This window comes from Astyanax mexicanus, chromosome 1 (assembly GCF_023375975.1).
Source record: "Astyanax mexicanus isolate ESR-SI-001 chromosome 1, AstMex3_surface, whole genome shotgun sequence".
In the NCBI taxonomy this organism is placed as follows: Eukaryota; Metazoa; Chordata; class Actinopteri; order Characiformes; family Acestrorhamphidae; genus Astyanax; species Astyanax mexicanus.
The window spans coordinates 128,298,653-128,316,660 of NC_064408.1; the positions used below are offsets into that span (position 1 = coordinate 128,298,653).

Sequence of the window (18,008 nt, forward strand, 5' to 3'; positions counted from 1 at the left end):
ATTTACAGTAAGCTTAGATTTCCAGATGTCCACTAAGGCTTGCTGCACCAGCGTTAGCATAGCTATCCGCTAGCACGCTAGCTAGTCACCTAAACTAGTAAAGTTAACCCAAACTTAAACGACAGCGTTACACTGAGTAATCCTGCGTGTTCTGGTAAGACAGTGAGATATTAGCTAGCGATTCGTCCCCCGTAGCTTGTTTTAACACGGTAAACAAGCAGATTACAGGCTGATAAAACTCACCTCTGAGAGAGTTAGCGCTTAGCATCTAGCTAATGCTAGCCAGGCAAAGCAGCACAGACTTACAGGTCGATAACTCACCTCTGAACGGTGAACGCTTAGCGATTAGCATCTAACTCTAATAATACTGCTCCAGCAGTATTAAAAGTGCTAAATTTAGAAAATACTGATCTCTGAACAGTGAAAAAGCTAGCTAGCTAAGCGGTTAGCATCTAGCTAATGCTATTGCTGCTCTGCACGGAGTGTGTGTTTACTGCTCCTTACACCTGACGGGTAAAATTTAGATAATACTGATCTCTGAACAGTGAATAAGCTAGCTAATGCTATTTGCTGCTCCAGCCTCGGAGCTGCACGGCTCTGGACTCTGTATAGCACTGAAACTCTGTATAACGCTGCACGGAGTGTGTGTTTACTGCTCCTTACAACCTGACGAGTAAAATTTAGATAATACTGATCTCAGTGAATAAGCTAGCTAGCTTAACGGTTAGCATCTAGCTAATGCTATTGCTGCTCAGCCTCGGAGCTGCACGGCTCTGGACTCTGTATAGCACTGAAACTCTCTATAACGCTGCACCGAGTGTGTGTTTACTGCTCCTTACAACCTGACGAGTAAAATCCATACAAAAGGCGCACCGTATTATAAGACGCACTGTCAATTTTTGTGAAAATTAAAAGTTTTTAAGTGCGCCTTATAGTCCGAAAAATACGGTAAATGCATTTCAAAAGTCATTTATTTGACACACTTTATATACAAATACACAATTTTTTTCTTTCAAATTAAATGTTTTTTTTTAAAGTTAAATATTAAATTCAGGGCATTTAGACAAAAGACATGAGACTTTTATTTTGACAGGTAGCATAGTGGATTAGCTGTAATAAATAACGGCTATCCGGCGACGCTAACTGTATTTCCAAGCTAAATTAATCACTGTTTTGTGTTTTTTAATATCAGATTGATTTCTTAGTGCTGGTTAGAGTGGGGAGGATCTGTGGTTTGATATTAGATGTGGATTATGGCTAAAGTTCACCTGAGATAAGAGTTACTAATTACATTCACAATGCTGGAATGCATTTGTTGGGCCGATGCTAACAGACTGCAGAGGTTAATGAAGATGCTAACGGCTAACTGATGATGCTAACTGTATTTCTGAACTAAATGAATCTCTGTTTTTAATAACAGATGAGTGTGTTTGTGCTGGTTAGTGTTTGTAGATGCTGTGGTTTTATAGGATATGTAGAATATGACTATAGTTTACTCCAGTCTGTAGTTTAATACCTTTATAACACCAGAATGCAGCTGTGGGTGCTATTGCTAGCTAGGCTAACAGACTGCAGATCTTAATGGAGATAGCTAACGGCTAACTGGCGATGCTAATTGTATTTCTGAACTAAATGAATCTCTGTTTTTAATAACAGATGGGTGAGTTTGTGCTGGTTAGTGTTTGTTTATCCTGTGGTTTTATAGAATATGTAGATTATGACTATAGTTTACTCCAGTCTGAATTTTTAATACCTTTATAACACCAGAATGCAGGTGTTGGTGCTAATGCTAGCTAGGCTAAAAGACTGCTGATGTTAATGGAGATAGCTAGGCTAGCTGGCGATGCTAACTGTATTTCTGAAGTAAATTAACCACTGTTTTTAATAACAGATGGGTGTTTGTGCTAGCTAGGCTAACAGACTGCTGGTGTTAATCTGTTCAGCTCTCGGACGCTGACTGCTCTTTAGCGTTTCCAAAGTGAAAAATTTGCAGATAATTGAATTTTTTTTGTAGTTTAACAGCTAAATTAACACAGTCAACCGCAGACTGAAGCTGCTGGAGATTCAGGGTAAACTGTGGAACTGGAATCCGGATCAGTGATGTGTTTCCTGTTAACGTTACAGCAGATTTATTGTCCAGCTCAAGCTGCGGACTGGAATATGGATCGGTAAGTGGATCGGCCGCGGAAACCCGGTATCCGATACGTTAAATTACGTCAATATCAGCCCCGATGCTGATATTGTATCGGATCGGTCCCATCTCTAATCATTAGGTCTTATAGAGACCTTTCTGGAGCTCAGACTGATCCACATCCTCTTCTTGCCTTTTTATTTGGTAAAACCTGACAGTCTATTTATTTCTTACTAAAGCCAAGGATTATATCATCGAGTTCTCCTCCCTACTGACGAGACGCCCAATTCTACTGAACTGGACAGAGTCAAACCCCACCCACACATAACTAATGAAATAAACAAGTAATGGCTTATATTCAACTGAAAAATGAAAATAAAATTCACCATAAGAGGTTCAAAAGCCAAAAATTGTGACACCTGGCACTTTTCATAGCATATATATAAATATATATATTTTAGGAAGAATTATTTCTTACATTGTTTTTGTACATGTATTTTAAATAATGTGCTAGTGCATCTCCAAACATTTTAATAATCATTGAAAAGTTACTTCAAGAATACAAACGTGAAACTCATATATTATATAGATGTATTAAACACACAGAGTGATCTATTTTAAGCATTTATTTATTTTATTGTTGATGATTATGAAGCTTACAGCCAATAAAAACCCAAAAATCAGTGTTTTAGGAAATTAGATTATCATATAAGACCAATTGATACTTTTGGCAGTGTGGGCAGTGTGCCAAGACCTGCTGGAAAATGAAATCCACATGGACAAACACCAACAGAACTTCACACTAGAACTCGAGCAGTTTGGACTGTGTGTCTCTCCACTCTTCCTCCAGACTCTGCTCCCTTGATTTACTTTAAATGAAATGTAAAATTTACTGATGATCAGTGATGGTTTGGAGAGACATGTCTGTCATCTGCTGGTGTTGATCCACTGTGTTTTATTATCAAGTCTAAAGTCAAAATCTTACAGCACTTCATACTTCCCTCTTCTACTGATAACTTTTATGGAGATGTGGATTTCATTTTCCAGCAGGATTTGGCACACTGCCCACACTGCTGTAGCAAAAGTACCAATGGGTTTTATATAATATTCTTATTTTCCGAAAGGGTTTTTATTGGCTGTTAGCCATAATCTTTAACAATAAATTAAGTGTTTATTACATCTATATAATATGAGTTACAATTTTTTAACTGAATTACCGAAATAAACTTTTTAATGATATTTATTTTTGTTGAGAAGCACCAGCATAGTGTATGTATAGTAGAAGATATATAGTGTAGGACGAGTAACCAATAGGCGACCCACGGGTCAGATGTGGCCCGCAAGCATGAAACATCTGGCCCGTGAGGTTGTTTGAACTCTAATAAACGATAACGCAAAAATGAATAATAAAATGCTTCTCTGGTGAGCTTTTGTTTATATTCCTCCCCCTGTCTCTCTCTCTGTTGCGCTCGGCGTGACTTGAGTTTCCTCTCGTTCTCGTTTTTCCGCCCGTTCTTGTGCTCCCTTTCTTCTTATGAGGGCGTTTTCTTTCCATGGCTTTGTCCTAATTCACTAACCAGGGCAGCGGTAGTGTATTGTAGCATGACCCTGATGACACGGGTTTGATCCCGCGTGAGGAGCGGTATGTTAGTAAATTAATTAATGTATTTTTCCTTTCTTTTTGGGTTTACCTGCTTTGAGATCAACTGTTCTGCAATTGGGTTCAACAACCCACTGGGCTGGAGAGCCACTAGTCAGTAGCACCCTATCCCATTACACTTTATTTTAGAAAACACACATTTTTTGTGGCCACCACATAATGCCTTGGAAAATATCAAGCTTAATAGCCGACCCCTGGTGTAGGAGTTATGGGTAAAGCTGTAGTAGTGTATAAACTCACCTGGTGGATGACGTAGATGGCGTAGTTGAGCTGCTGCCGCTGCAGGAACGGGTGCAGGTAGTAGAGCAGGAACTTAAGGTGGTTCTCGCGGTTCCTGTGGGGGATGATGATGGCGGTGCGATGTCGAGCCTCGCAGTCAGGTGGTCTGTAGCGCCCCCCGCGGACCACCAGCGGGTTCTTCCTCTCGATCTGAGCCATAGTCAGACCAGACGGGAAGCTGACGTGGATCGGACCGCCTGTTCGGCCAGACAGACCAGGTTATAAATACCAGTTGTAAACATTATCACTGATTATTAACAACGTCATAAAGCTCCGCCCACTGCAGTTATCAGAGAGACTCCTGCACTTCAGTCTGTTTATCTCTTTATTACTCACTTATACAGTCTGATTTTACAGCTCAGCACTCCCTAAACCTCTACAGAACCTGATACTTACAGGCCTTATTTCAGTCCCCAGGAAATTACATGTATAAATGTGCACACAAAATAACTTAAAAATACATTTTATTATAAAATATACTGTTTTCTACATCGATCTAATTGCAAAAGTAAGATAAGTATTTAAAAACATTAATAAAAACTACTTAGAATAGCATTTCTTACCTGTCCCCTCACTCTCCATCTATAAACTTTACCATCAAACAAATATATTTATTAAATTCCATCAGAAATGTTTTATTTTTTTTGCATCGTTCTGTGACTCCAAATCCTACATACGCTTTAAAATATATATATTTTTTCATAATAAATTCATGATATTTAAGTTAAAATACACATTTTTAGTCATGTCCCTGGGTTTCGCTCAGTCCTGTTACTGTAACACATTACTCCATCTGAAACATCTGGAACATTCTACACAGGAAGTCACATCTACAACAGGAAGTGACATCATTAGCTGGTTCTTCTGAAGATCATGGGAAGACCAGAATTAAGTTCCCTCATTAGTTTTTCTGTATATTGGATCTTATTGTAACGATGACTGAGGAGCTCAATCTCAACACTCAGTCCTGTTACCTAAATTAATTCTTACATCTTATTGGTTTATTTTATTTTTTTAAATACAATTTTTTGGGATAATCACTAGATTGTGCTCAGTGTCCTCATGCTATTAGCATAGCCGCCTTTTAGCTATTTTCATGTTTTTGCTAATTATATGCTAAAAAATCATTCCTGCTACTTTCATTCAGTAAGTTCCAGTAACAGGAGTGATTTTTTTTGTCATAAATATGAAATATTTGAACATGCAGTCAAACATTTATTTAAAATACAGATTTTCTTGAGAGAAAATCAAAGGAATTTAGATTTTTAAACATGCTGTTTAAATGTCACAAGTTTTATAACCATGTTTAGATGAGAAAACTTGTAAAAAATGAAGTGAAGCTGCCTGAGTTTCACCAGTACATGTTTTGAATAGCTAAATATATGTTAAAAAATATTTAAAAATAAGTTTAATTTGGAAAAGTTAAAACAAGCAAATGGCACCCATTCGATGGAATGACCCTTTTATAGAATATAAAACACAAACAGTCAGAAAAGAGATCAGAAAATCAGCTCACACACAAACAAAAAATGTATTTTTAAAAGTATTTCCACCCTAAATTCCACCTTAAATGTGGCAGCTTAACTAGCTGTTCCATAATTTTAGCCAAGCTAACGTTAGCAACAAGTTCTATTGTTCCTCACTTAGTGTTACTAGAGCCTGCTAGAGTAGTTAAACAAGACTCATTTGTAGTAAATTTAAATTTTGTTCAAATTTCACACTACTTAATTATTTTTTCACTTTGCAAGTCTTTTCTAAAACTACTGTCGTGTGGAAGTATTTGAGAATCACAGTCAAGTGTACATTTACTTTACGTACACTGTTGTTGTCCAATTAAATAATGCAAATAATTAAAAAAATTAGTGCAACTGCCGAGCTAACTCTGTATGCAAACTAATGGTGAGGTGTTTGTTCATTATACAATTACATCACTAGTACACAGACAGTTGGGGTTAATAGCTGAAAGGTGTTCGTCTGAATAAAACATGCCAATTCCTGCTTAAAATTTTACAAAAATGTCCTAACTTTTAAAAAACGCTTTTATTGTGGTAATTTCTGCATCTGCAGCTCCTCTCAGGTTGAACTGTGCTATAGGTGAGGATGATGTTTCTGTGCACTTTGGTGCGTAGACACATCACAATATGCAAATCAGTCAATCAATAACACCACCCCCCTGCTGACGTCCAACCTCTGCTCAGCCCAATCTGTTCTCTTGCCTGCCCCGCACCTAAACCTATACATCACCCAGTGCCCCTCAAAAATTACCCCTCCCATTTTTTTTCCTGGCATTTTTTTAAATTTGAGCTGAGGGTGAAGTCTGCCAAAATTAGCAAGTTACTTTTTAATAGTGTAAAAATAGCGTTTTTTTTTTTGTTTTGTTATTTTACTAACTTTACGCCCCCATCATTAGAGTTGTAAGCCTGTTAGTCGGGAGCATCGGCTAAAAGCGCTGTATTTGGGAATTGAGGGGAGCTATTCTACAAAAGTTTGCACTCGTCACCATGTCTTTAACTCACCTGTTAGTGGGGATTTCTTCGGACAGTAGGGTACGTCGTCTTTGCTCTGGACGTTGACGAGGTACGACAGGTTGGCGTAGACGTCCGCCCCCGTGTGGTTCAGCCGGTGTCCGGGCGCCGAGCCGCTCAGCGCGTCCAGCTTCCGAAATATCCGGAAAAAATAAGTCACCCTCTTCTGGTAACCTTCCCTGGAGAGGAGGGCCATGACCACCAGCTGGACGCCCAGGAACATGACCAGATAGCGCCATTTGGAGTGAAAGGAGAACATGGCGACAGTCCAAGTGAAGTACAGTCAGTGGAGTGGAAACTTATAATAAAAATGAAAGGAAAAAAATCTGTCTACGGGGGTCTCATACCTAAAGACGAGGGCAGGCTGAGATTCTTGTAAAAGTAAAGGAAGGCATGCGAATGGTCCAACAACAAAAAGAAACAAAAAATAAATAAAACAAAATGTGTTTAGAGTGTCTAGAACATTGTGCAGTTACAGCAAAAGGAGAAACGTCAAACAAAACCCACAAAGAAAGACAAAAATTAATGTAAAAGAACGTAAACTTAAACCCAGGCAGGAGTTAAGAGTTAAGGTCGATTAACTTAGGGGTTCTGGCACAGGTCCAACACAGTCGGAGAGAATATGTGGATATAGTGTTGGTGAAAACTGAAAGATAAGGAGAACAGAAAGGAAGGCACTTGAGGTTAAAAGAGGCTGAAGTGGTGAAACTCCTCAAAACCACAATGTTATCGATGTAAGCGGCGGTTCGTAATATGCTTCTCAGTTTTTGACAGGTTGCCAGGTTCTCACATTTTTACCACAATGGCCGATTCCATTTCTGATAAACCGGCACACTTTAGTAGGGTCTGGAAGGTCATGTCACTTCTTGTTTTGTGGAGAAAACAATTTCCAAAGGTTTGTTTCGTTCAACAACCTCAAGAAGATCCTCGAAATCCAGCAACTGGTCCACAAGACCTCATCCAGTCCATCAGGAATCTTAGAGTCCAAGGCAAGAAGTGAGGCACCAACAGCTACCATCTGCTGACTGCGGCACAATCGAAAGAATCCTCGTCTGACGAAATCTCGTCCAATCACGGTTCACCATCTGAAAAAGAAAAAAAAAGGATAAAATGTAGATTTCATCATACAAACATTAATACAGTACAAAGAGTATAAATGGGGGCTCTATAATGCTCTATAATGTTCATATGATCCACAACGCGCTCATTCTGACAGACTGTAATACACTACAGGAAGTGTAGGGGGCGCTCTATAATGCTCTATATAATGTTCATATGATCCACAACGCGCTCATTCTGACAGACTGTAATACAATACAGGAAGTGTAGGGGGCGCTCTATAATGCTCTATATAATGTTCATATGATCCACAACACGCTCATTCTGACAGACTGTAATACACTACAGGAAGCGTAGGGGGTGCTCTATAATGCTCTATAATGTTCATATGATCCACAACACGCTCATTCTGACAGACTGTAATACACTACAGGAAGTTAAGGGGGCGCTCTATAATGCTCTATAATGTTCATATGATCCACAACACGCTCATTCTGACAGACTGTAATACACTACAGGAAGCGTAGGGGGCGCTCTATAATGCTCTATAATGTTCATATGATCCACAACACGCTCATTCTGACAGACTGTAATACACTACAGGAAGCGTAGGGGGTGCTCTATAATGCTCTATAATGTTCATATGATCCACAACACGCTCATTCTGACAGACTGTAATACACTACAGGAAGTTAAGGGGGCGCTCTATAATGCTCTATAATGTTCATATGATCCACAACACGCTCATTCTGACAGACTGTAATACACTACAGGAAGTTAAGGGGGCGCTCTATAATGCTCTATAATGTTCATATGATCCACAACACGCTCATTCTGACAGACTGTAATACACTACAGGAAGCGTACGGGCGCTCTATAATGCTCTATAATGTTCATATGATCCACAACACGCTCATTCTGACAGACTGTAATAAACTACAGGAAGCGTAGGGGGCGCTCTATAATGCTCTATAATGTTCATATGATCCACACGCTAATTCTAAAAGACTGTAATATACAACAGGAAGCGTAGGGGGCGCTCTATAATGCTCTGTAGTGTAGAAAGTATGGATCATATAAACATTATAGAGTGCCCCCTACACTTCCTGTAGTGTATTACAGTCTGTCAGAATGAGCGTGTTGTGGATCATATGAACATTATAGAGCGCTATAATGTTACACATCACTGCTGACCAATCTTTTCAGCTATACTTCAGTAGAGGAGAGATTTCTACACACTTTCTTTCAGCCACTCAACAGTAAACAGATTGTGTACGGCTCCTGAATGCCAGAGCTGGAGTGTTTTAGCTTTTGTTTTACGAGTGGAAAGACAGCAGGCCGTCCAACATGGCCGTCTTCCCAGACACAGGCTGAGCTCTGAGTTTGAGGGAGTTCTGGGGGCTGAAATGTTCTCGGTTTGTAGGCCGAATCCACCAGCTCAGGTCTTTTAACCCCTCAAATACTGACCAAAAAGTTGAGTATAACTCAAGTGTTTGTATTGCTTTCAAAGTAATTACAGAATATGATATTTTCAGAGGCATTACAACCAAAGTGTGGATTATATGAACATTCTAGAGCATTATAGAGCATCCCTAAACTTCCTGTGGTGAGTTACATTGGGTCACTGAGCATGTGCATCATGAGAACATTTGCAGATTCTTAAAAATGTCAATACAAATACTCTTCCATTCAGAGTACAGTGATTTATACAAGAACCTTAACCAGATACACCTCTCGAAAGTACATCACTCAGTCCAGTACAGTGAGTACCAAAACATTAACCAGATTCCCCTCTGAAGAGAACATCATTCAACGCTGTACAGCAAGTACCAGAAAACTAACCAGATACCCCTCTAGAGAGAACATCACTTAACCCTGTACAAGTACCAAAACACTAACCAGATACACCTCTCAAGAGTAAATCCCTCAGCCCAGTACAGCAAGTATCAGAATACCAAGATACCCCTCTTGTACGTACATCACTCAACCCTATACAGAGAGTATCAGAACACTTTCCTGATTCCCCTCTTAAGAGTACATCTCTCAGCCCAGTACAGCAAGTACCAAAACACTAACCAGATACACCTCTCGAGAGTACATCACTCAGCCCAGTACAGAGAGTACCAAAACACTAACTGGATATACCTCTTAAGAGTGCATCGCTCTATTATAAAAAGTTTTGATACTCAATTTAATGATGTAATCTTGAGGATGTGATCTGGCTTGTGTTATGATGATACTGATTGTACTGAACTGAGTAAATAACTCTTGAGAGGTGTAACCAGTTAGTTTTTTGGTATATGCTGTACTGGGATGAATGATTCACTCACAAGAGGGGTTTCTGGTGTTCAGACTCATTTAGTTATCATTAGTTTTGATCTAATTCTAGTTGATAAAAACAAACACGTTACTCTAGTTTTAGCGTAATACATTCTCGGTCAAACAAATAGTATGTATTATGTATTTTTATGGGTTTACTATTTTAGATTTGTGCTATTATTTTGAGAAGTTCATTAAAGCAAATAGCCTTGTTATAAAAGTTGTGTTATATTTAAATTTAAGCCAACATTAAAATGTTTTAAAGCAACTGAGTTATAAAGATGAGAGTGAGATTAATAAGTCAAGTTTCTGAAATTATACACTTGTAAAGTACGATTTACAGCTAAGCAGTGATGTTACAAAATGAGTTTCAAAATTACAGTTGTTAAGTAATTAAAGTGCTTAATAATTCAAGAAAGCAAGTATTAATTTTTTATTCATTCTTAGTTCTAGTTTTGTTTTGGTTGGCAACAATTATTTTTTTTTTGTTCATTGTTTTCGTTAAATAAATGAACGATGGTCAAAACGATGTGCGTGTTCCTAGTTGTTACAGTACAGCAAGTACCAAAACACTAACTAGATACCTCTCTCTAGAGTACACCACTCAGCCCAGTACAGTCAGTATCATCAGAACACTAACCAGATCCTCCTCTCGAGAGTGAATCATTCAGTCCAGTAGTCAGTAACTGGATACACCTCTTAAGAGTACATACATCAACCCATTAAAGTTTAGGCTACTGAAAGCAAGTAATTCAAGAAAGCAAGTATTTATTTTTTTTCAATCTTAGTTCTCGTCTTGTGTTGGTCAGCGATATTGTTTTTAAATGGTTTTCATTAAATAAATGAACAGTGGTCAGAATGATGTATGTGTTCCTAGTTGTTACTCTGTTACAGTTCAATTCTTTTCTAACTTTAAATCCATTTAAATTAAAAGTAGGTGGTTAGATAAACAGATATTATTGAGAAAATTTATATTATTCGTAAAAGTCATGACAAATCTGACACTGGGGCAGACTTTAATTTGGAAAACAGATTTTACGAAACTTTTGCATGAAGGAAACTCCTGACCACAGTTTCCAGGAGAAGCAGGTATTTGTTCATCAGGGCGGCTTCAAAAACCAGCAGAAAAAAGCCCCTCGGAAACGTTCAGCACTGAGCGAGAACTGAACTCAAACCAGCCATTTCCTCTTTAACACAACTGTACTCATTTGTTCTTAACACACTTAAGCCTGGTCATATAGAACCGTTCTTTAACACTGAAACACAGAAGAACCTTAAAGAAACGAGACTAAACTTACTGTTAGCCAAAACTATATAACACTACTATGCCTATTTAAAATACTAGGCCTATATAACAATACCAGGCCTATATAACAATACTAGGCCAATATAAAATACTAGGCCTATAAAAGAAAAAAACTAGGCCAATATAAAATACTAGGCCAATATAAAAAAAATACTAGGCCTATACAACAATACTAGGCCTATACAACAATACTAGGCCTATATAAAAAATACTAGGTCTATATAACAATACCAGGCCTATATAAAAAATACTAGGCCTATATAAAAAAAAATACTAGGTCTATATAACAATACCAGGCCTATATAAAAAAAATACTAGGCCTATATAACAATACTAGGCCTATATAACAATACCAGGCCTATATAAGAAAAATACTAGGCCTATATAACAATACTAGGCCTATATAACAATACTAGGCCTGTATAACAATACTAGGCCTATATAAAAAAAAATACTAGGCCTATATAAAGAAAAATACTAGGCCTATATAACAATACCAGGCCTATATAAGAAAAATACTAGGCCTATATAAAGAAAAATACTAGGCCTATATAACAATACTAGGCCTATATAAGAAAAATACTAGGCCTATATAACAATACTAGGCCTGTATAACAATACTAGGCCTATATAAAAAAAATACTAGGCCTATATAACAATACCAGGCCTATATAAGAAAAATACTAGGCCTATATAACAATACTAGGCCTGTATAACAATACTAGGCCTGTATAAAAAAATACTAGGCCAATATAAAAAAAATACTAGGCCTTTATAACAATACTAGAAACTCAGACTTAAAAGTAAAAGCGCTTTAAAAAGTAACTTGAGTAGGAGTTGAAGAATACTTTAGTACTTTCACTTAAATGAGGAGCTTGAAGAACAACTATTTTGGTACTTAAGTACTGTGAGTAGTTTATTGTAAAAAAAAAATGTAGTACTGCTTGAAGTACTGAAAGTAAAAGTACATTACTGTGTTATTAGTGTAGTTATTACAGAAAGCAGTGGAAAGTTAGCAGTGCTAAAGGCAGAACAGAAGCAGCGAGATATTCTTATAAAATCAGCTTAACTTCTTGATTCACTCAATATATCAGATTAAACATATTAAACTCGTCCAAAATAAATACAGTATTTTAGTACTTAAGTACAGTAGTAAAGTAAAAATAATACTCCAGTAGATACAGATACAGTATTTTAGTACTTATGTACAGTGTTGAAGTAAAAATAATACTGCAGTAGATACAGATACAGCATTGTAGTACTTAGTGAAGTAAAAACAATACTCCAGTAGATACAGATACAGCATTTAAGTACTTAAGCACAGTATTGAAGTAAAAATAATACTCCAATAGATACAGATACAGCATTGTAGTACTTAAGTACAGTAGTCTAGCAGTTCTACTTGGTTACCATACTTTTTTACACTATAAGGTGCACCGAATTATAAGGGGCATTATGCAACACTAATAAGGAACAAGGGTGTCCCCATGTTGTCCTTCTAATTCAGCAGGTCTCACCACTGGGTGGGGAGACCTGTAAAGCTAAGCTAAGTTAAGTAAACAAAACTGTAACTCTTACAAAACACATGTACCTTTAAAGTGAAACGAGCGCTTAACAGTTAATCTACAAAGATTTCGCTCCTAAAAACTGTTTATTTGGGTGAGTAAAGCACTTTCATTTATTTACAGTAAACTTAGATTTCCAGATTTTCACTAAGGCTGGGTGCAGCAGCATTAGCATTAGCAGCTAACCGCTAGACTAAGGAACCCTGAGTGTTTTGGTAAGCAAGGGTGATATTAGCTAGCGGGTAAATGTGCTACAGACTACAGTCCAGTATACTCATCTCTAAATGGTGAAAGAGCTAGCGCTTAGCAAGGTTAGCAGCTAATGCTAATGCTGCTCCAGTCTCTGTGCTGGAGAACTAAATTGAAACTCCTGTATAACTCTGTACTTCAGTGGGGTGGATTTACTGCCACTGGATTTAATACCTGACTGATAGAATTCATACATAAGGAGCACCAGATTATAAGCAGAACTGGTGATTTTGGGGAAAATTAAAAGATTTTAAGTGTCTTATAGTGCAAAAAATATGTTACTTTATATCTCTGCTGTTAGCCAAGCCGTCCAATCATCAAAACCACTCAGGCATTTGGATAAAATGAACCAATTAAACAAGATTTACTGACGATCTGAAGTCTACTGACGATCCTGAGACTGCAGCCTATCAGCTTAAAGAGCTGGTTTAATCTGTCTTACTGCAATTAAGGATAATTTAACACTCGTTAAATCATCCCCTCTCTCAGCGCTAATCCTAATCCAGTCTACAGCTACCAGACTGCAAGCTGTGGAGGAACCTATCGAGACGGAGTATTCACAATGCAGAACCTAATGCACTACGATGCACCATGCTCACAATTCAACTCCACCATTCACCATTAAATGTTTTTCTCAATATTTGGAACAAATTTTAAATAAAGGGGCCTTTCCTTGTTTTTATATCTTAAAAATGCTCAGTGTACTGTTCTAAACTTTAAAAAACTACTGTATATAATACATTACTCTACTTACATTTCTGTTTTTTGTGTACCTTTACTAGAGTATTTCCTTTTTTGTGACATTTTTGCTGTAATTCAAACATCTTATTTTTCTCTCCATTAGTTTGTTGGAAATCTGTTGTTCCTTTTGGCTTGAAAGCTGTGTGGAGGGTAAAGCTGCCCGATATTGCAAAAAATTTACTTTGCACTTTATTATTATTTTTTTTTAACAATCTATATCGCAATATTAAACAATGCAGGAACCATGACGTCACCTGCCCCCACCCAATTAACAGTATTTTAGCCAATCATGCTTCAATAACTGTGACTCGATGATAACACACACATACACACAGTGTGGACTAAAAAATAATTGAAGAAATAAGTATATAATTCCCAAACTACTTATAATAAATAATTAATTCAAATTGTGTTGCGTATAAAAAGTGTATAGTTGTTTTTTTTGGCTATTCTGTTATCATTATGTCAGTGGCATTTAATAGTCTTAAAATGATAAAAAAAAATATTGTGTATCGCAATAATTTCTGGGAAGATTCTCAGATAATGCAAAACTCTGTTATAGGCTCTGTTTCTAAAAATACAGAAAAGCTATAACTACTATATATTACTCAATATGCTACTATTAGCTTTGTGCTAACACACTACCAGCATCCCATAGCAGCGCTAGCAGAAGTTAGCACTGTAATAAAGGTGGGTTTTTGTTATGATAAAGAGTGAATAGAGAAACAGATTCAGAAAGAAGATAAATATAAAAAGATGAGCTGAAGAATTCGGGTCTTTTCTTTCTTTCCTCCCTCAGAAATCCTGGAGCGAGATCAGTAGCATGTCCGACTCGCTCTTCATCAAATCCAGACGTTATACTTTTATAACCTCCTCCTCCTCCTCCTCACTACAGTTCTGGGGTCACGATATAAAGCAGCACAATCGCTGCCCTCAGGGCTTTAATTCTACCTTCATATGTATTTTATACAATATATACACACTCCAGTGAACAAGAATATGTATACAACATATATAAATGCATGCATGAGTACACAAGCCTGCTTAACTGTGTGTGTGTGTGTGCATTCTTGTAATCCTAGCACTGTGAGGACCGGTATAAGAAACTAATGAACAGATTCGAGGACGTGAAATATGTCCCCAGTTTATAAACACACTGTTTTCAGCACAAACTCACTATTTTTAGAAAAAGACAGGGAAAAGAACAGGGAAATGGTTTTCTTATATGCCATTAGACTGTTAACCACCAGAAAAAAATAATAACACTCGTGCAATATTAATATTTTGCTTCTAGATGTGCAATATATGGGTATTATATATATGGGTGCATATATAGTTTGTTTACGTATATGTACAGTGTGTATATGATGGATATGCATAGTTGTATATACTAATATACATATATATTGCTCTACTTGCACTTTAAAAAATATTACTGTTGCTGTTTTTTTCTCCCAACTACTGGGCCGTTGCACCGAAATGTAATTCCTTTGAGCACTGCTGTGTAAAATCATATAAAGTCATATATCACAAAACATAGAAGACAATTTTCTATGATACATTTGTGTTACTGAAGAGGAAAAAATGCTCCTAAATAAACAAAAAAACAGAAATTTGTGATTTATTGGTGCCAGATTTTACAGAATTTAACAACTAATATTATTTACCACAGCTTTACCCTATACATTTAAACACATTTAAAAATGAATGTGCTTAAATGTATTTAAAAGATTGAAATATCCTAAAAAAATGATAAATTACTTTATTACAAACACACAGATTCATTATTTCCAACTAGTCAGTGTTTAGATTTCTAGATTTCAAAATTTTACGCAATATCAGATCCATATTTCAGTAAGTTACTGTATAGTAAACAGACAACTGTATAGTAAACAGACAAACATATATATATATATATATTTCTGTTTGTTTCTATTGAATAAATGAAACGCTTATATTTATACAAAATAAAAATGTTATTTATTTTGTTGCAGTACTTCTTGATTTTATTATTATTATTATTATTATTATTATTATTATTATATGTCATATTGGCAAGTACATAGTTATGATCTTGAAATATTGTGATTTTAGTGTCAATAAAAAAAAACTTTTTTTTAATAATAATAATAAATAATAATTAATAAATATAAGACAATTCACTACGATACTTCAAAGCATCTGTGTTACTCAAGAGGATAAAATACACCTACATAAGCAAAAATCTGAAATTATTGTTGATTTATTGGTGTCAGATTTACAGAATTTAACAACCAATATTCTTCACCACAGGTTTTACCCTATCCATTTTTACATTTTAAAATAAATATGCTTAAATTGTTATTATTAAAAAATGGAAATATCACAGAGAAATTCAGAAATTTCTTTATTACAAACACGTTCGTTATTTTCTACATTATCAGTTCATTATTTTGGTAAGTTACTGTTTAGTAAACAGACAAACATTTATATTTTTTTCCTGTTTGTTTCTACTGAATGTATACAACGGTTAGGTTTATACAAAATAAAACATATTATTAAATATTCATTTTGTCAGAGTAATATATTCTTAACATTTTTTTTAATTAAATATGATATTGGCAAGAACATAGTTATGGCAATAATACCCTGAAATATCATGATTTTAATAGATTCAAAGCCTTTTCAAGCTCTTTTATGATTCTGACATTATGTGAAAATGAATGAGAATCACAGTCAAGTGTATGTATGCTTAAATTATATGTACACTGGTATTGTGTTACGAACCCTTTAATAATAATAATAATAAATCATTAATGTAACAGTAATCTTAACAGTTAATTCTTAATCTTAACACTAATAGTAATAACAGTGGTAGGTTAGGAGTGTTGATTATACAATTACAACATTAGTTCTTTAACAAATCTCTTTAATTTCTGAACAAAACCTCTAATTTTAAATATTCCTAAATTAATCAATATTGATATAGAATTTTATCAAATTGAGTCAAATTTGGACCTTTTAAACGGGAAATTCCAGGAAATGGATTTTTAGTCTTGCTCTGCAATTGTTATTATTTAACGTAGTATTAGAGAGTGTGAGCAGTAGCGCGAGAGTAAGTAAGTGAGCGAGAGGAAGAAGAATTCAGGCTGGAGATTCCTGAGTGAAGCTGAGCGACGCCGAGGAGCTTAACTCTGGATCCAGCTCAACATCTGGAGCACATGTGCTGAGGAGCAGCCGAGCGAACCTATCACTATAAGCTGTCAATCACGTCCCCTATAGCAGAGTCACTGTCACTGTTATGGGTCATCAGTCTCATCTTCAACATCTGCTCCCTCCTTTCTTCTGTTCTTATTATTATCATCCTGATAATCACAGTTTTCACCACATATATCCACCCTCAGCCTGAAACAGAGATCACCATGCAGTCTTATCTTTTACAGACTGATGGTTCTGATACAGGTGTGTACAGTGATGTGAAGTTTACATGTAAATTAGTTAACAGTAAGGATGGGCAATATTATATGGTATACAATATATCGTGACACAGAAATATCATGATATTAAAAATCCATATGGTGATAATAGGGCTGTTCTGTCTTAAAAGTAGTCTATTATTTACTGTGAAGCTTTAGGTGTATTTATTGTATAATTGTTTTAGTTTGCAGTTTATATGCATGCACTAAATATTCTGCAATATGATTTGCTGCATTATATTATTTTATGCTATATTATTTATTTTGCCACATTATGATTATTCTGTTATACTATTATACTATATTCCTGAAATGAATGAAAGTATATCGTTATCGCAAAAATACCCTGAAATATCGTGATATTATTTTAGAGCCATATCGCCCACCCCTAGTTATCAGGCCAGAATTTTGGTCAATTTTCTGCCTGACATTACACCACTTAATCTTGAGGATTTTTTATAATAATTGGAATTGTAATAGAAAATACATGAAAAATGGGTACCACTTTAAAATAAGACTATCTTTATAAAGGGTTTATAAATGGTTTACAATTAATTTATTTATTGATTTATGGTTACTAATTAGGTTGTAAATGCATTAAAAATCACTAATTATCAGTTATAACACTGATATAGGCGGCTGTGGGTTCACTATTTGGCAAACAACAGGTCATTGTTTTCCTTTCTACGTATGTGTTATAACTCAGTATAAATGATTTG

The 18,008-nt window shown here is 35.9% G+C and overlaps 1 protein-coding gene across 2 annotated transcripts in view; it reads right to left on the reverse strand.

Moving 5' to 3' along the window:
* The window catches only part of LOC125785055 (beta-1,4-galactosyltransferase 3-like), a 56,982-nt gene that overhangs the window by 21,300 nt on the left and 17,674 nt on the right, over nucleotides 1-18,008 (reverse strand). For both annotated transcript variants that reach the window (XM_049469148.1, XM_049469147.1), the window contains exons 2-3: nucleotides 6,587-7,680; nucleotides 4,032-4,267 (exon numbers count right to left, since the gene is read on the reverse strand). In XM_049469148.1, the coding sequence (XP_049325105.1) occupies nucleotides 4,032-4,267; nucleotides 6,587-6,854 (504 nt within the window). In that variant the 5' untranslated portion in view covers nucleotides 6,855-7,680. The remainder of the gene's footprint in view (nucleotides 1-4,031; nucleotides 4,268-6,586; nucleotides 7,681-18,008) is intronic.